Source organism: Phocoena sinus, chromosome 11 (assembly GCF_008692025.1).
Source record: "Phocoena sinus isolate mPhoSin1 chromosome 11, mPhoSin1.pri, whole genome shotgun sequence".
NCBI classification, from domain to species: Eukaryota; Metazoa; Chordata; class Mammalia; order Artiodactyla; family Phocoenidae; genus Phocoena; species Phocoena sinus.
The window spans coordinates 43,476,418-43,496,417 of record NC_045773.1 but is presented as its reverse complement, the minus strand read 5'-3'; the positions used below and the strand labels follow the sequence as shown (position 1 = coordinate 43,496,417).

Below are 20,000 nucleotides of genomic sequence, written 5' to 3'. Positions count from 1 at the left end.
AATTTGAGGCTCTATGGCCTGTAAACAGCAACTCTCAGAGCAGCCCTCTGGTTCTCTGTAAGTGCTCTGGGGCCATTGCCTGTGTCTTGAGGTGGGGAGGGTGGGACACAGGGGCCATCTTTGCAGCCTTGTCTCCAGGAGCCCTTAGGAGCGGGGAAGTGGGCAGGGCATTGTGCGTGAGCCCAGATTACTCACCCAGGGTTACACATTTTGCAAAGCAATTAGTTCTGGAGTTGAGACTGTCCAGATGGGTTGGTAAGAGGGTTTGCTCTCACCGGGGTGAGGATCAGTTGGAGACACTCACAAATCCCTGTGTGAGGCTGGAGACAGGGGCCTGGGAGTGGGAGAGAGCTCCTGCCTCATGACTTTCCTCTCAGCTCCTGACACAGCACATCGACTGCCTCTGACATGTGGAGTTAGACAGCTCGTACCCTCCCTGGGAATCTCCTTGCATCTCTGGACCATTTGGTAGCCTAATATCTTATTACAAAAGAACTTGGATCTTCCCCAAAGCCAGCTGTGCCTCAGACTGTGAGCTAGTACAGAGGACTGATTAAGGAGGTCAAATGGAAACCAAAGGACACAGGGGGAGAGAGGAACCCAGGTAGAGGATTAATTACAAAGAAAGAGGTCAAAGGTTAAAAGTCAGACTAGGCAACAGGATGCGGGATGGAGGGGACTAGAGGTTGGAAGACAACACATGGGCTGGCACTGGGGCCATCCTGAGCCAAAGACCCTGGAGGCCTGTGCACATCCTGGGGGAGAAAGGCCTGTAGCTGAGACCAAAAGAGCTCTGGAGCCTGAGGGCTGCTGCTGGGACCCACCGCCTGGAGTATAACACACAGACGTGTCCCCTCTCACCTCCAGGCAGGCTGCCCGGTGGCCCCCGCGCCATTGGGACTATGGGCATCGGCTGTGGCCGCATCAGCAGGTGTGTGCCCCTGCATCATATTCAAAGCCAGATAACCTGTCCCAGGGCACGTGGGTTGAGAAGCAGTGAGTCCGGGAGCTGAGGCCGTCCATTCACTTGAAACTCCTCCATCACTTCTTCCGAGGGGTCGGCTTGGTCCTCTTTTTCAATCTGGTTTACAAAGAGAAACATAAAAATCCCCAGCGTTGCTAAGTGATGTGCTCTTTCTCCATGCTCAGTTAATAGAATTATAAATTTATAGACTACCTCTGCGGTTATTACTCTTCTGCTAAACTCAGCCTTAAAATCTCAATTCTGGAAACTTCTCAATTCTGGAAATATCTGGCCAAAATAATATGATAATTTTTTTTTTCCGGCCTGAGCCTAGGAAAGATATTCTTTAAAATATCTTCTGTTTTTATGTACAGTAATTATTGATTTTGTTTCCTTTTTCTCTTTCTTTCTTTCTTTTTTTTTTTTTTTTTTTTTAATATATTTTGGCTGCACCGCACAGCATATGGGATCTTAGTTCCCTGACCAGGGATGGAGTCCGTGCCCCCTGCTGTGGAAGCTCGAGTCTTAACCATTGGACCACCAGGGAAGCCGCTCTAACTCCTTTTAATGATTCAAAAAGCCGATTTGGCGAGGACTTAATATTGTTAAAATATTTTTCTAAAAAGAAAATGTTCTAAGTGAAATAGCAGTTTAAACCATATACAAAAACTAGACATACAGATCAGAAATGAAAAAATAAAACTGTCTCTATTTACAGACAACATGATTGTCAGTGTAGAAAATCCCAGAGTCTAACCCCAAAAAAAGCTAGAATAAGTGAGTTTAGCAAGATCACAGGGTACATGATCAATATGTTTTTATATATTGGCAGTGAACAACTGAAATTGAAAAAGTACTGTTTTTAATAGTACCTAAAAGCATGAAATGCTTAAGTATAAAGCAAACAAAATATGTATGTGATCTGTATGCTGAAAACTGCAAAACAAAAAGGACCTAAATGAATGGGGAGATATAGCATGTCCAGTTCTCCCCATGCTGACTTATAAACTTGACATAATCCCATTCAATCCCACCAGGATATATTGTCAAAATTCAATCACTGACACTAAAATTTCTATGGAAAAGTGGAGGAACTAGAATAGCCAAAGACAATTTCAAAAATAAAAAACCGTGTTGGAGAATTTACACTAAACTGATTTTAACACTTACTGTAAGGCTATAGTAATCAAGTTGATGAAAGAAAAGATATATAAATTAGTGAAACAGAATAGAAAGTCCAGAAATAAACTCACACATTATGGTCAACTGATTTTTGACAAAATTGCAAAAGTAATTCAGTGGAGAATCTTTTCAACAAGTTGTGCTGGAACTACTAGAGATCCATATGCAAAAAAAAATGGAACCTCAATCCATATCTCACACCATTTACCAAAAAATTAACTCAAAATAGATAATAACATAAATGTGAAACTTAAAATTTTTAATTTCCAGGAGAAAATCTTTGTGATCTTGGGTTAGGCAAAGAACTCTTCCATACAATCCAAAAAGCATACATACAATACAAAAAACATGATATATAAAAGAAAAAATTGATAAACTGAACTTTGCCAAAGTTTAAAACTTTGGTTCTTCACTATTAAGAAAATGAGAAAGCAAACCACAGACTGGGAGAAAATACTTGTAAAACATGTATTTGATAAAGGACTTATTTATGTATTTGATATTTGATTTATGTATTTGATTTATGTATTTGATATTGATAAAGGACTTATGTATTTGATAAAGGACTTATATCCAGATATATATTTTTAACCTCTCAAAACACAATAATAATTAAATAACCCACTTTTTTAAGTGGGCGAAAGGTTGAGCACACACTTCACCAATAAATGTCTTTAGTGGATGATATATAAGCTCATTAAAAGAACATCATTAGTCAATAGAAAAAAACAAAATTAAAACTACAGTGAGGTACCACAACACACAATATTAGAATGGGTAAAATTTTTAAAGCTGACAGTACCAAATGCTGGCAAGAATTCAGAGCATCCCATTTTGCTAGTAGGATACAACCACTTTGGAAAACAATTTAGCAGTTTTATATTTATTTAAACATACACCTTCCATATGTCCCAGCAATACCAGTTCTAGTTATTTACTCAAAGAAAAGCAAACTTACACTCACATGAATGTTTACAGAAGCTTTATTCATAATTACCGAAAACTGGAAACAACCTAAATATCCTTCAACTCGTGAATGGAAAATTCTGATAGGTTCATGCACACAGTGGAATACTACTCAGCAGTAAAAGTGAAAGAACTACTGATTCATGCAACAACGACATGGTTCGATCTCAAATGCATTATGCTAAGTGAAAGAAGCCCGACTCAAAAGGGTACATACTGTATGATTCCATTTATGTGACATTCTAGACAAGACAAAACTCTAGGGACAGAAAACAGATCAGTGGTTGTCAGGAGCCTGGGGACTGACTTCAAAGGGGAAGTATGAGGGAAATTTGGAAGTTGATGAAAGTATTCTATATTTTGATTGCGGTGGTGGTTACATGGCTGTGTGCATAGAACTGTTTGCTGAAAATGTTGAATTCTACTGCATGCATGTAAACCTGAAATATGTATGCATGTGTGTGCGTGTGTATGTGCCTTGTGTATTACACAAACATACATGACACTTTTTGTGTCATGGTCTGTGACTTTCTCCTTTATCCGAATGCAGGTAACTGAACTATGACTTCCCAAAAGAAAACAGTGCTTGGTGATATAATCACCGTAATCCTGCTTTCCACCCAACTACTACTGCCCTGCTGTGTGTTTTTTCCCAGCAATGCTCAAAACTGCCTGGAAACAGATGGGGTGAAGGCAGATGGTTGGCTTCATACAAGGCTGGAGGTTTTCCCAAGAATATGAGATAGATATTCAAAGGGTAGGGGAATGTAAGGTATTTTTGAGAGAGATTAAAATGTTGGGCCATGGTTTCTAATTTGGAGAGGGAGGAAAGTGAAGAAAGAACGAGTCTGAATAGACATTTTTCCAAAGAAGACACATATGGTCAACTGGTACATGAAAAGATGCTCAACATCACTAATCATCAGGGAAATGCAAATCAAAACCACCATGAGATATCACCTCACACCTGTTAAAATGTCTATTATCAGAAAGACAAGAAATAGTAAGTGTTGGTGAGGATGTAGAGAAAAGAAAACCCTTGTGCTCTGTTGAGGGGAATGTAAATTGGTGCAGCCAGTGTGAAAAACAGTATGGAGGTTCCTCAAAAAATTAAAAATAGAACTACCATACGGTCCAGCAATTCCACTCCTGTGTATTTATGCAAAGAAAATGAAAACATTAACTTTAAGAGATATATGCACCCTCGTGTTCATTTCAGCATTATTTATAATAGCCAAGATATGGAAACAAGTGTCCATCAGTGGATAAGTGAATAAAGAAACTGTGATATATATATATATATATATATATATATATATATATACACACACACACACACACACACACACACACACACACATACAACGAACCATTATTCATCCATAAAAAAGAATGGAATCTTGCCATCTGCAACAACATGGATGGACCTCGAGGGCATTGTGCTAAGTAACATAAGTCAGGGAAAGATAAACACCATAGGATCTCTTCTATATCTGGAATCTAAACAAACAAACAAATGAAAAACAAGCTCATAGATACAGAGAACAGAGGCAGGGGTGCAGGGGGAGAGAAATTGGTAAACTGTTTCGATTTGTTTTTTTAATTTAAATAAATTGAATAATTCATAAGGAGATAATTTAAATTAATAAATAAATGATGATAACTTGAAACATTTTTTAAATCAAGCTACCAGGGAAGAAAAAAGGAATCTGATGGATGGAGAAGGAAAAGCCAGGGCTCAGAGTACCAGAAGCACCTGGTGAAGTTTAAGAACAGTTGCTGTGGGCACACTTAATGAAGCGAGCTGGAAGAAAAGCAGACGGTTGAGGTGGAGTTGGACGGTTCCACTGGCGATTTCAGAGACGGCAATTTGTCTCCCTCACTGGAGAATAAACTTTGAAAGAACAGATGGTTCATATGCAGCTCCATCAGGCAGAGCTCAGCAAGCCTTCAGCACAGCCTCACGGCCTGTTCTAAACCTACCCTAGCCGTCTCAGACCTCCAGCTCTTTCATCCTCGGGGTATGACTTGCCTTCATCCTTTTTTAAATGTTTTCAAATTTTTTTATTATTTATGTATTTTTTTGGCTGCGAGGCATATGGGATCTTAGCTCCCCAACCAGGGATCGAACCCACACCCACTGCATTGGAAGCACAGAGTCTTAACCACTGGACTGACAGGGAAGTCCCCTTAACGACCATTTAATGGGTCTCTATTTTGCAAAAACAAACGGCTTTTCCTGTTCCCATCAGTGGCCTGTCCCTCCACACGTACTATGAAGGAGCCTTGCTTCTCTCACTCTATCCACGATCTCCATCCCCTCTCCTTTGTTTCCAATCTCACCCTCACTTCTGCACCCTTTCCCATCAGCTCTTAATGTACTTTAAGTTACGGTAAAAAAACAAAAAAAAAATTCTAGAAAGTAGAATTGGCAGGCATGTGTGTATCTCAAGAGGTTGGAAGTCAGGGTGGGGCTTAGGTTTCCAGTAGGGCTGATTAGAGGGGCTGTAGTGTTATTTGCTGAGGTTGTTGATAAGAGGAAGAGCGAGTGTTCATGGGAAAGAAGTCAAGTGGAGATGAGTTGAGTTTGATAACATCCATGTTGATCTGCTGGGCAATCAAGCCCATATATGAGTTTAATGCCAGGGCTGGAATAAGGTTTAAAAGTCATCACTGTGCCGGTCACGTTTAAAACCATAAGAAAAGTCTACAAATAACAAATGCTGGAGAGGATGTGGAGAAAAGGGAACACTCCTACACTGTTGGTGGGAATGTAAGTTGGTACAGCCACTATGGAAAACAGTATGGAGGTTCCTCAGAAAACTAAAAATAGAATTACCATATGATCCAGCAATCCCACCCTTGGGAATATACCTGGACAAAATTATACTTCGGAAAGATACATGCACCCCTATGTTCATAGCAGCACTGTTCACAATAGCCAAAGCATGGAAACAAATTAATACCCATCGACAGATGAATGGATAAAGAAGATGTGGTGCATATATACAATGGAATACTACTCAGCCATAAAAATAGAATGAAATAATGCCATTTGCAGCAACATGGATGCAACTAGAGAGTATCATACTAAGTGAAGTAAGTCAGAAAGAGAAATACAAATATATGATATCACTTAATGTGGCATCTAAACTACGGCACAAACGAACCTATCTACAAAACATAAACAGACTCATAGACATAGAGAATAGACTTGTGGTTGCCAGGGCGGAGGGGGGAAGGGAGAGGGAGGGACTGGGAGTTGGGGTTGGTAGATGGAAGCTATTACATTTAGAATGGATAAACAACAAGTCCTACTGTATAGCACAGGGAACTATACTGAATATCCTGTTATAAACCATAATGGAAAAGAATATTAAAAATGTGTATATATATATTTACAACTGAAAAAAACCCATAAAACCATAAGAGACTCTGTAATGGCCTATATGGGAAAAGAATCTAAAAAAGAGGGGATATATGTATATGTATAACTGATTCACTTTGCTGTACAGTAGAAACAAACGCAACATTGTAAATCAAGTATACTCTAATAAAAATTTTAAAAATAAATAATTAAAAAAAAAAAAAAAACCAGAAGGCAAAATCAAGGAGAGGGCTCAGAATAAAACCCTAGAGGATCCCAAGGTGAAGTGTTGCCAGAAAAGGAAGGACTCATAAAGAAGACCAAGATGGAAAAATCAAGGGAAGTGGAAGGGCTAGTTTACCCAATCCTGCACAAAGAAAGAGAGTTCTCTCTGGTTTTCTGGAAGGTGAAAATGCAGAATGTACCTCTTGGCATCAGGAAGACAAAAGGAGGACAAGTCACATCATAGAAAGTGTCTGGAATAAGTTTGGGTGTGCCGACCTGAAAAGCAGGCAGACTACCTCTATCTAAGAGGCTGAAACTTAGCAGCTGGCCCCGGAGCCTGGGTCTGTTAGTGCATACTCTCGGACCCCTCACAGTAATTGCTCATGGGTCGGCGCTCTTCTGAAGTAAATCCTAGCTTGTCAAGTATGTAAATGTTTATAATTGCATTTTCCTTTGGCAGTCCTGGTCATTGCAAACCAACCGAAAACTATATACAGGTGCGACCACTGACTGTGGGCTAACTCCCGAGCTCAGGGTTGTTACTCAGGGAACAGCAGCATCACTGAGAGATGGGCCACTCATAAATACCATCTGAGCAGCGGGACCAGGGGCATACATCATCCCCCCTGATTGCCCAGAGTTTGGTGCAGTGCTGTACACGTGGTCTTGATGACCAGGCTTGAAAATACATGTGGAAATAGATTGGTCCTCCAGGCTTCTTGTGTGCAGGGCTCAGTTTGTACAAGACAATGCTGTGAAAGAACACATCAAAGGCACACACAGTACTGCTCACATATGTGTGACTGGCCCCAAATTAGTCACTCAAAGCCACAGCCACAGAAGTTTTCAGAAAACCACAGATCTTAGCTCCTGAAAGCAGAGCACCAAGGAGCCAGAAGAGTCTCAGCTCAGGAAACACGTCTTAACCCTAAAGGCCGGGATGACCTGTGAAATACTAAAACCTTGAAGAACTGAGAGTAAAACAAACTAAAAGGGAGATGCCATGGTTTCTTTCCATCAAATATGAGAATGCTGGCATGTTCAATCAGGATGCAAGGAATCATACCTATTGGATCCTAAGATTTAAATATTCACTGGTTTTTGAAAAGATGTATCCAAGGGAATTACTAAGGACACAAAAGTCCTTTGTCAAAATTGTTTGACCTCAAAGGGTCAGACCTCAAGAATGGCACCATTTCAGAAAGCAAGCCTGCTTCAGGAAAACTTTTTTGACCCTTTCTTCACATGTAATTTAGTAGCTCTGCTTGAGAATGAATTTTTTCCCATTAATCTTCCTCCCACCCCTTTGATTTAGGACAGTCACTTAGTGTCAATAGAGTATGTATGCATAGCGCATACAGCATGGCGAAGCAATGTCTCTAATGCATTACCTTAGGACCTTGGGGAACCTGAGAAGGGAGAATGAGTATCGTAGGAAGGGCTCAGATGGTGCATCTGTGATGTCGTGGGACATTATGAATGGAGCCTGTCAGGTCCCTTGGTCCCAGGGAAGGGACGACAGCTGAGGAGGCAATGACAGACTATAGAGGTGTCTTCCCCGATACCCACCGAGGATGGTTAACTGAGGGACTCAAAATACACCAACACTAAAATATCTCTTGAGTTTAAGTGAATTCAGCAAGGCTGAATCCAGACAAATCTGTGGCTCAGATGAAATTGGCTTTCATTGTCTTCCATCTCCTTTCCATGTCCTGGTTCATTCAACTCCCGGCCACCCAAACAGCCATCACACAGCTCACTGGAGATTGTGGGCTTGAAGCCACCACCATAGATGTCATGCCTCATATACAATTAATTTCCTCTGCTCTGTACATTTCCTAACCACTTCCATATTTCAAAGCTTACCTGTCCTAGGACCTTATTACTCAGGCCCCTCAGGAAGGCATAAATTAACAACCAGGTAACTTGACGCACAACTTCCTATTACAGTTTTAGTGACTTACCAGTCACTCACCAGTCTGTTACTTCCTTCCCAAATTAACCTCACCTGATCTACACTGGGGGTGGGTTGGTTGCTTGTTGACAGTGCAGATCCCTAGAACCTCACAAGTGACCCAAGGAATTAGATTCTCTGGGAGCATTTTAACATGCCCCCCAATTGATTCTTCTACATACTAAATCTGTAAACATCATGAGACATGCATACACTATTATGTGCTATGGAGGTTCTGAGCATCAGAGTATTTATGAGAATCCCAAATACAATTTATATCCATCGTTAACTTATAAAACAGGTTCATTTTCAAATACTAAAAGGACTAAAGAGTTGGCCTGCCGTGCGTGTGGACAGAGAGTATAAGGGAAGTCTCTGTACCTTCTGCTCAACTATGATATGAACCTAAAACTGCTCTGAAAAGTAAAGTCTATTAAAAAAAAAAAAAAACAGGCTGACCTTCCCAAGATGGAGCTGATGAACATATGCTCTTTGGCTCACTTATTCTCTCTACAGGCATCATCCTCTTTTATCCTCTACTTATTCTAACCTAACTTCTGCGAAGCCCCAGACAGGCAGAGCCATTCTCCAGGCTCCCATAGCCCCAGTGCACATACTGATTATGAGAGTATTAGAGCGTTTAACCCTACACTGTGACTAACTATTCTCTTGTTTGGTTCTGGTGGATCACACACAACCTGGCTTGTTCTGGCCACGTTCCCATCCCCCAGTATAGTATGTGGAACTCTATACATATGCAATCAAGATTGTTGAATGAATGAATGAATGATCTTGCCACTTAAGTTAACATCAGATGAAGTGTGTTGGGAGGAGGGATGGATGAACTGGCTGAACCTCTCCTTTTGCACATACACAGATACCCCTTAGAGCCACCATTCTTTCTTTCTCTGAGGGACAGGAATCGAGGACCTCATTAATTCAATCTGTTACTGTGGTCCATACTCTGAATTTATAAATTAATCACTTCCAGTCCTACTAGACAAAGGAAGCAACTGGTGCTGCCATCTGAAGTATTGTACCAACAGTGGCTATGTGGAAAACAGAAGCCACACTAGGTGTTTCAAACAAGGGGATTTAATGCAGGGGATTGATTACACAGGTTTGGTAAGGCTGAAGGAGGGCCACTGAGATAACCTATTGTTAGTAAACACAGGAAGCAGCTACTAACCTTAGGGCTGGGGAGCAAAAGGGAAGAGATGGTGTTACCAGAACCTAGAGGCTTTGTTGGGGGACCCCCCACGGCTGGTGCCTGGCCCTTTCTGGGGGCTGCTGCGCGGCTGCTGCTTGGACTTCTGAGGGGAACGCTGCTTGGCTGGTGGAGGTCGGACTTCTGGGCGGGGGCGTGGCTGACGTTCGGACCTCGGAGGGGACCGTGGCTTGGCTGGTGCTCTGACCACCGCGGGGGGTGCAGCTGGCTGGCGCTTGGGCCTCTGAGGGGACGTTGCGCGGCGGCTGGTTCTGAGAGGGCCAAAAGAAGCTGGAGGCTGGAGCAATGGCTCTCCTCTGTTGCTTTAAGGGATGCTGACAGGAGCTGGAAATAGGAAGGCAGCCCTGCTCCTCCCCCCGCCCCACCTTCCAGTCTCCCTCCAGTACCTTCCAATGCCTGAGCCTAACGGGGAAGCCGACTGTCAGGGGATTGGGGGAAGCGCAGTTTGCAGAGCCTCAGCCCCAGCATCGCAGAGTAGAGCAGGAAGGGGGAACTCAGAGCTGAGAGACAGAGGCCAACGCCCAGCCCAGGCGCCAGGTGGCAGCGCAGACCACTCACCTGGTCTTCTGGCAGGCACAGCAGATCCAGTCCTCCTCTTTCTTCTGGTAGAAGCAGCCACTTTTACAGATGCTATACTTGCGGTCCACAATCTCGCGTTTGGAGTTGAGGAAGGTGAACGGCGGGCAGCAATGTATGCTGAAGTGCTCCGAGAACTTCTGGTTCTTGGAGAGTCTGGGGCCCTCCTTAACCACTTTCTGACTCATCTCACTGGAAATCAGTGATGCGGGGGGAGGTGGGGAGACATAAAACAGCACATTCATGTGAGGGAGCTTTCTACTCAAGGAACCCACTCCCTGCTACTCCCATGGTCCAAGTTAACATTCAGGGCTATCCTCCATCTGAATCTGGAAGGTCAATCTCCTGCCCAGCTCTATGGAAATGAACTCAATTAGGAGTTTGTTCTTTTTTTAAAATTTACGTACAATTTTTAAAGGTTACATTCCATTTACAGTCATTACAAAATATTGGCTGTATTCCCCGTGTTGTACAAATACATCCCTGTAGCCTATCTTACACCTAGGAGTTTGTACCTAGGCAATATAAGGGAAGAGTTTGTTAATTTTTATTTTTAAATCATGTTTTCTGAAAATGGACTCTTTTTTCCCTTATTTATTAGCCACCCACTTAGGACAGGAAAAAATATTACAAAGCCAAACACATCTATGGCAAAATAATATTCTAGATTTAGGAATGGCCGTTTCTCTAAAAAACCAAGAAAGCTTTGTTATTGAAAGCATAATCTCTATTCATACAATGAAATACTACACCAGAATGAGAAAGAACAGACTGTAAGACACAGGTCAACATGTTTGAATCTCACAAACATAATGTCGAACAAAAGAAGCCGAACACAAAGGAATACACGCTATATGATTCAATTTATATGAGGTTCAAAAACAGGCAAAACTAGTCTAGTACATGGTGCTAGAAATCAGAACATAGTTATATTTGGAAGAGGTGGGGTCTGACCAAGAAGAGGCAGGAGGGAGCCTGCTGGGGGCGGAAAATGTTCTGGATCTTGATCTGGGAGATGACTACACAGGTGTATACATATGTAAAACTTCAGTGAGCTCTACACTTAATTTTTGTGCATTTTACTGTTTACCTCAGTTGAAAAGAAAAAGTAAGAGGAGGAAGAGGAGAGACTAGAGAGTTTTGATTCTTGAAATATTCTGAAAGGGGGGTAAAAACTTAATTACTACAACATCCTTTGTGGAAACGTGACACATGCAGAAATAGTCCTACCTAACACTCCAAAACACTGAAGCACACAGGGTACTTAAATGACTATTAACCAACAAGAGTCTACAAATATACACAGGTAATGTGCATATACCGGCCACTGAGAACGTCCCTCCTCTCAGCAGACTCAAGGTCAAGTTGTACACACAGACGTGCAGTATGTAATTACAAGACACAGTGACATCGACCAACAGAAGTATGTGCAAAGATAAAGGAAACCATGAAAAGGGGATGGATTCTTTGAAGACAGAGAAGATGATCTGGGTTTTAAGGATGAATACATTAAAAACAACTAAGTTACTCTGAGGGGATATTTTGATTTTTTGTTTGTTGGTTGGTTTCTATTGTTTTTTATTGAAGTATAGTTGATTTATAATGTTGTGTAACTTTTTTGTTTTTTGATAGGGTTGCCTTCTGCTACAGATAGAAGTGAGGGCTGAGGAGCAAGTTGAGTGTAGTTATGAGAATACAACCTTTTGCACCTCAGTCTGTAGAGTCCATATTATGTGTTACACCTGTTAGGTTGCAAATGCTGTTTCCCAATGTTTCACCTGCTTTTATCGTGCAAAAGATTAATTTTTATGTAGTTAAGTTTCCTAGTTCTTACTCAGGGTTTTATATTTGAGTTCAGAAAGTCCTCCCTACTTCAGAAGCTCTTAATCATGCTCTTGAATATCCCATTTTGAAAGAGAATCCTCTCTGAATCTCACTTTCATGTCTCTTTTCCTCTCTATAACTCCTCACTTTTATAGGCAATGTTCTTGAGAAGTTATCAACACTCTCTTTCTCCATTTCTACGTCTCCTCCCCCTCAGTACACTCCAATCTGGCTTCTGTTCCTACCTCCCAAAGACACGTGTTTCTCATAAAGACCTCCATGCTGCCAGACCAGCGTCTTCTTGCTCGATCTCTCTCTCCATGTAAATGCTTCCCTGTCCTGTCACTCCATGTTCTCCTAGATTCCCTCCTCCATCTCTAGCCCTTCTGTCTCAGTTTCTCTTATAGGCTCATCTGCTTTATCCAAAACTTTTAATATTAGAGTTCTTCAAGGTACAATAAATACTAAATTATTAATAGGGTTACCTTCAAGCATCCACTTCAGCATTTATGATACGTTTAGGTTGTGCCAGACACAGTGCTCAGGCTCTGTAGTGGATGCAAAGCTGAATCATGTTTAGTCCCATCCTCAAGAAAAGTATCCACCAGCTGGGAAGATGGGCAAGGATGCGCATGGTGTACTCATGGCCACAAAACCTACCTATTGACCCCAAACACGTACAAGTCTCTGAGGAGACTGAGGGGATGGATCAACTAAACATCCTGCTGACATCTTGTAGATGGAGGAATGTTGCATAAATGTTAGTAAGTGCAATACAAGGAAGGGATGCTGTGGAACATGAGAATGTGCTGAGACAATGGCACGGAGAGTCCACAAGAGCGGGGCCATACATTGGGCTGGGGAAGCAGGTAAAACATGGGTAGAAACATCTGGCCCTGAGATTTGGACAGCAGAGATAAGGTTTTGTGGAGGATTGGGAACAGTTGATTCCTAAGCAAAGATACAGAAGGGTGAATTGCAGTCCACCTGAGAGCCCACCTGGTCTTCAGGGCAATGTGGGAGAGGTGACAGTGCCAGGACACAGGTGATGAGGTAACACAGGAGCTACCCATCACTGCGAAGGATCTAGCCCGTGTGACTGGGAGTGTGGTCATGCCATCAGCTGATCGGGAGTCTGAGTAGATGAGAGGGAGGGAGATCATCTCATTGGTCTGGGATATCATGAATTTAAGGCGCTCATGACATCCATGTGGAAATGGGCATCCGAAACTCAGGAGCTAGAGCTGTCGGCTCGAGGGTCCTTCACCTCATGGAAGAGGCACAACCTTGGGAGTGGATGTACCGGGTGTGAGCTGAGTGAGGAGCCAGGCCAGGGAAGGCTCCCAGGAGGAGTAGTGGGCCTACCTTCAAGCTCCAGGAAGAAGAGCTAGGGAAGAAGGAGCAGCAGGGGCAGCCAGGGAGGTGGGAGGAGTAGCAGACTCTTAGAAGAGAAATCTGCAAATTTGCAGGAGGAGGAGATGGTCAGCAGTATATATTAAAAAAAAAAACAAACAAAAAAACGCTTTGTACAAACAAGCATTTTTAGACCAATGAGAAACTAAAATTGATTTTTAGGATCTGATTCATTGCAGTTACGACCCTAAAGATCTGCCGAAGCCCTACCAAACCCTGCACATGTGGCAAAGTCCAGCTCAAGTTTCTGCTCCCGTGGGAAATAAATGAAACACTCCAGGACTAAGCGGCAGGAGTCATTTCTTTAGGCTCCCAGCACATGGAGATGATGTTACTCAGTTTCACAGGCAACTCAGACATCCCTAATTCCTCCAGCCTTCTGGGGTCATCTTTCCCCAGATTGTTCAGGCACTCATCACAAATAGCAGAAGATCTAGCACTTGCCCCAGATTTTTATGAATGACCGGCATGGGGTAAGAGGGAGATTTTAAGTCTCCTGTGACTCTGAATTTCTGCTCTGACTGAATTCTCAATTCCCACCCACCTGACAAGATGCCTGGGCCCACTCTATGCCTATCTAGACCCCCTCCCAGCCATCTCTTCCCCAGCACGTCAGGGGAAAGTTCTCAAAGTATATTCCCTGGCAACTCTCCTTACTCTCCGCCTTCGCCCACCGTGTCCAGCAGGGAGCAGCCTAACCGCTTGTTACTCATCACATGTGTTCCTAATGGAAAAGCAGTTCTCTGCCCTGGACCCCTGACATTCTTCTAGATTAACCAACTGAAAATTCACCCAGCTTTAACACAGCATTTCCCCCCTTCCTTTAGTAAAATGTTAACAGTCAGTGGAAAGGCTCTGGCTGCTATTGCCTGTGGTAGCAGAAGAACCGCATTTAGTTTGGGGTACATTGTAATTGGTTATATATACTCCCCTCCAACTCTGCCCCACACCATGCCCCAGTTTAGAAATGCTAAGGTCCACATGCTAAGCCATAGCAACATACACACGAGCCATCCTTTCCCACCATACCAGGCTTCCTAGTAAATTAGTTGTAACTACAGGCAAATAACTAATGGCAGAAGAAATAATTCACATTTCCTGATGCCCTATTATATGGTGGTTGTTTTATATACTTTACTTCATTTTTCTAATATGGCATTATCATCAACAAACTAAAGATGAGATAAGTAAGGAGTATGACCAAGTTCAAAAAGCCAGTAAGAGGCGAACAGGGATTTGAACCCAGGTCCCTGTGACTCCAGCACCCGGTGCCGTCTGACCAGGCTCAACATGGTCTGAGTTCCCTGTGCTCAGCCCTCCTCTCTAGGGAGCAGGTGTCCAGGCGATGGGACCAGCCTGAACTTTGGGGAACTGGAGTTGGGTCCAAGGATGGGATAAGGCTGCAGAAGTGCATGGGTCCATGTCCCAGGGTGAAAAAGACTGAAAGTTGGGGAAACAGCTCCCTGAAGAAAGGAATGGTAGAGGATGGCGTGTGGAGACATCAGGACAGTAAAGTGGCCAGCACCTCCTGCCAGAGCACAGAGGCTCACAGTGGGGGGCTGCAATGTAAACTCAGGCAGGGTCCCGAGGGGAGTGTGACCCATGGGTGCTTCCTCTGTCCCTCCCTCACCAGTCCTTAGTAGGTTTTAAGACCTTATTCACTGTTGAGAATTTTAAAACTTGGACGAAGGAAAATGATAAAAATTCCTAAATTCTTATCTCATAGTTAACCACGTAAAAATATTTGAACGTATTTTTTGCCTTGAGAATATTTACATGTAAATATATAGTTAATAAAATGTCAGACCATACCTTACATACTTTTCAAATTATATACTTGGAAAAATCATTCATTTTTTAAATAAAGTTTTATAGATGTAGACGTAATGTCACTCATAGCATTTTCCTATAGCTTTTAAAATCTGTGATAAATTTATAGTTGCAGCCCCCTTTATGGTTTATATCATATATTTGCATCTTCTCTCATTTTCTTGATTAATCTTGCCAGAACTTATCCACTTTACAATTCTTTTCAAAAACAAGCTCTTGGGTTTCCTGCTTGTCTCTGTTCTTTTCTTCCCTAGTCCATTAATTTCTGAGTGCATTTATTATTTCTTCTTTTCAGTTTTCTTTAGGCTTATGTTCTTGTGCTTTTTACATATTCTTGAGACAAACTCTTCTCACATATGCATTTATGACTATAACTTTTTCATACAACTTCAGCTGAATACCACAATATTAACATAAAATTTTCATTTTCTCTTCATTTTAAATATGAATGAGTTCTTCGATTCATCAATTACTTTTAAAAATCTGTTGTAAAATTTCCAAGTGTATGAAGTTATTTTTATTACATTGACTTCTGATTTTAAGGCATTCTGGTCAGAGAGTGGTCTGTATGATTAATGACTCTGATACTGGTTAAGCTTCATGTTTCACAGTCAACGTTTTTAAATGTTCCATGTGTGCTTTGAAAGACTGTGTATTTCCAGAAACAATTTGGAATGATCTACGGAAGATAAGAATGTGAACAAGCTACAATCTAGCAGTTTATTCTTGGGCACAAACTACAATCTAGCGATTTATTTTTGGATCATAGCTCAACCTTGCAGATAAAGCCACTTGGTGGAGCAGAAAGTTGGAGGAGCCTGAATCCTTGATGACAGTGGTTCTAGGCCTGGATCCTTGAACACTGACCACGTTTTACAGGAGAAACAAACTTCCACCTTGTTTAAACCACTATTATTTCAGCTACAAACAGTCAAATACAATTCTGAATTAATATACTCAGTGTTCTCACCTAAAAGAGGGTGTCTGCCTCAGTTTGGGTGCTATAAAAAATACTATAAATTGGGCAGCTTGTGAATAACAGAAATTTATTTCTCATAGTCTGGAGGCTGTGGAGTCCCAGATGAAGGTGTTGGCAGATTCTGTGTCTGTTGAGAGCCCACTTCCTTGTTCATAGATGGTGGAATGAGTGAGGGAGCTCTCTGGGGTCTCTGTAATAAGGGCACTAATCCCATTCATGAGGTCTCCACCCTCATAACCTAATCACCTCCCAAAGGTCCCACCTCCAACTACCATCACACTGGGGATTAGATTTCAACATATGAATTTTGGAGACACAAGCATTCAGTCCATAACAGAGGGGAATAAAAAATAATAATAACATTTAACTCATAGGGACTTTGATAGTATTAAATAAAATAAAGTAGGTGAAGAACCTAGCACTACCAAATACAAATAACTTGCTTCATAAACTCCATTTTCCTTTCACTAAGAATTCATTCAAATTCATTTGACCTAATTCTACTGACTTCTTCAGACACACTTTTTATGTATCTCACATGACATTTAATTTAAGCATTAATTAAATGCTTAATGAAGTAAAGACATCATTATTTACTTTCGTGGCTAAAAACAAATCATTATAAACACTACATGATGTTTTCACAAACTATACTACCTAATTGCAAAGCAAATATCATTATAAACTGTCTATCAGGATGAGGAGAAAAAAAGTGACTGAACTTGAAACTGTAAAGTATAATTTCTTCTAGGCTTTCCGGATGTCTCCATATACTCTAAAACTACAGAGGAGGGGAAAGTGAGGCAGGTATTTGAAGAAGGAGAAAAAGGAAGTGGAGGAGAGGAACCAAACGGAGAACAAGAACCTCCCCTTACTATTTATTGTGCACCTACTATGCTCCAGATGCTTTATATCTGTCATTTTTAATTCCCAATATAAGCCTCCAGGTAGTCCCTACTGTCCCCATGTTAGAGATGAGGAAATTGAAACCTGAAGAAGTTATGTAAACTCACCCAAATCATATAGTAATGATAATAATAATAATAGAAAACTCATAATCGCCAGTACGATTACTGACTACCCAATATCTGCCCTGCCCTTCAATAACAAACCCTGATTTTGTTTGGCAGCATGATATGCCCAGTTAAATATATACAACTCCCTATGTGACCACATTCTGGCCAAGGAGATGCAGGCAAAAGTCCATGGGGAAGATTACTTTTTTTCTATAATAAGGCTTTTATTCAAGGAGGGTCTCTCCCCTGGTGAGTACATCCAGCCCAACCCAGCTTTTCCTGGCCCCCAAGAGGCAGGATTATTTCAGCCTTTGGACCTTGAGCCTTAGGGCTCCTTCCGTCTACTTCCTTCCCACCAACAGTTACACAGCAAATGCTTCTAACACCTTGGGGCTCAGCCCAAAGCCAAGTCACTTCCTGGGGAGACTCTCCAGAGCCTTCTCTTCCCCCAAGGAAAAATGATCACTCCTCCCTCTTTTGTGCCCTGGCCTTGTGTGCTGTATGTAATTCTAGGAGAGCATCTGGAACCTGTAGGGTTGCCCTTAAGTGTTCTGCCCTCAGAGCTTTGTTTGACGCCTAATTCAGAACAGGTGTTCAATAGATGCTTGAGTAAGGAGAACATGAACAAAGGGTGCCTCTCACAATGGCTGCAGGAGCCCTCAGCCTGTCGCTGCCTGTCCCCAGATGCTCTTTAGCAGTCCCACATCCCTCAGGGACCTCTGCTCTAACTCAGGCAACAGAGTCTGATGAATGAAAAAGGCAACACAGGAAGGGACTTTTCTAACTGATCTTGAAAGTTATAAAACTGGGCTCTTTAGGAAAAAATAAGAAGCTTTGTGAACTCACTACGCTTTTTTGTTTCTTTTTTTAAAAATTAATTTTATTGAAGTATAGTTGATTTACTATACTATATTTACTATACTATACTATAGTGTTAATTTTGCTGTACAGCAAAGTGATTCAGTTATACGTATATATTCTTTTTCATATTCTTTTCTATTATGGTTTATCACAGGATATTGAATATAGTTCCCTGTGCTATACAATAGGACCTTGTTGTTTATCTATCCTGTACACCATAGTTTGCATCTGCTAATCCCAAACTTCCAATCCTTCCCTCCCCCACCGCCGCCCCCTTGGCAACCACAAGTCTGTTCTCTATGTCTGTGAGTCTGTTTCCATTTCATAGATAAGTTCATTTGTGTCATATTTTAGATTCCACCTGTAAGTGATATCATATGGTATTTTTCTCTTTCTCACTTACTTCACTTAGTATAATAATCTCTAGGTCCACTCATGTTGCTGCAAATGGCATTATTTCATTCTTTTTTATGGCTGAGTAATATTCCATTATATATATGTACCACATCTTCTTTATCCATTCATCTGTCAATGGGCATTTAGGTTGTTTCCATGTCTCGGCTATTGTAAATAGTGCTGCTGTGAACATAGGGGTGCATGTATCTTTTTGAAGTATAGTTTTGTCTGGGTATACGCCCAGGAGTGGGATTGCTGGATCATTTGGTAATTCTATTTTTAGTTTTTTGAGGACCCTCCATACTGTTTTCCACAGTGGCTGCACCAATTTACATTCCCACCAGCAGTGCAAGAGGGTTCCATGTTCTCCACACCCTCTCCAGCATTTATTATTTGTAGACTTCTTAATAATGGCCATTCTGATTGGTTGTGAGCCCACTATAACTTTTTAATTCACGCAAATTAATTAGCAAGCTTAAATCAATTACATATTCTAGAGATGGCACTAGCATCTCTACGTACCTACCAATGTCATAGGTATCTTTAAACACACTCTCACTATTCCCCAAGGAGACTGCAGGTGGAAATGAGAACTGTGAACATAAAACGGATTTTCTTCCTTCCATCCAGACTTCCTTCCTTTCTACCATCTTCTTTACAAGGCAGCTGGGGTGTGGGGTAATTATTTAATAGAAGCAGCATGTGGCCCTTAGTCCCAGGTGGTCCTCTGGACAGAAAGACAGTGCAAGTTGTAAGTTGCCATGCTACATCTCCATAGGGTCACGGGAAGTCAGACGTGGAAATGGGTACAGGCTCTACCAAGTGAAGGGTGGATGCAGGTCAGTATTTGGAAGACAGTACATTTATCCAGTTCTTGTCAATCAGATCCCTCAGAACCATGAGCAAAGGCTGCCCTTGTCTTGTGATTAGAGAACTCAACATGGGAAGGACAGGAGGCAACTGACTACCTAGGGCCTGAACCCTCTGTGAGAACAATATTCTGGCTTCAGAGATCAAAACTCCAAAGGAGGACAGCGATCAGTCCCAAGATCTCTTAATATGTTACATGGATTAAGGAAGGGGTGGTTTAATATATACTTGGGAAAAAATTTTTAAGTTAATAAAGCAAGAAATTTCAGATTTATTAAAATTCAGCTCAGTTGTACCAAAAAAAAAAATCACATAACTTTTCCATTGCTCTATAATTGTATAATTGATA

General features: G+C 41.6%; 1 protein-coding gene across 2 annotated transcripts in view; it reads right to left on the bottom strand.

Annotated features, from left to right (window-relative positions):
- Positions 1-1,041: 1,041 nt before the first annotated feature.
- The window catches only part of MOBP (myelin associated oligodendrocyte basic protein), a 29,156-nt gene continuing 10,197 nt past the window's right edge, over positions 1,042-20,000 (bottom strand). The window contains exons 1-2 of one of the 2 annotated variants that reach the window (XM_032648315.1): positions 10,445-10,650; positions 1,042-1,081 (exon numbers count right to left, since the gene is read on the bottom strand). In XM_032648315.1, the coding sequence (XP_032504206.1) occupies positions 1,042-1,081; positions 10,445-10,650 (246 nt within the window). Of the gene's footprint in view, positions 1,082-9,737; positions 10,138-10,444; positions 10,655-20,000 lie in introns of those variants that run through there. The other variant, XM_032648314.1, reaches the window with a different exon arrangement.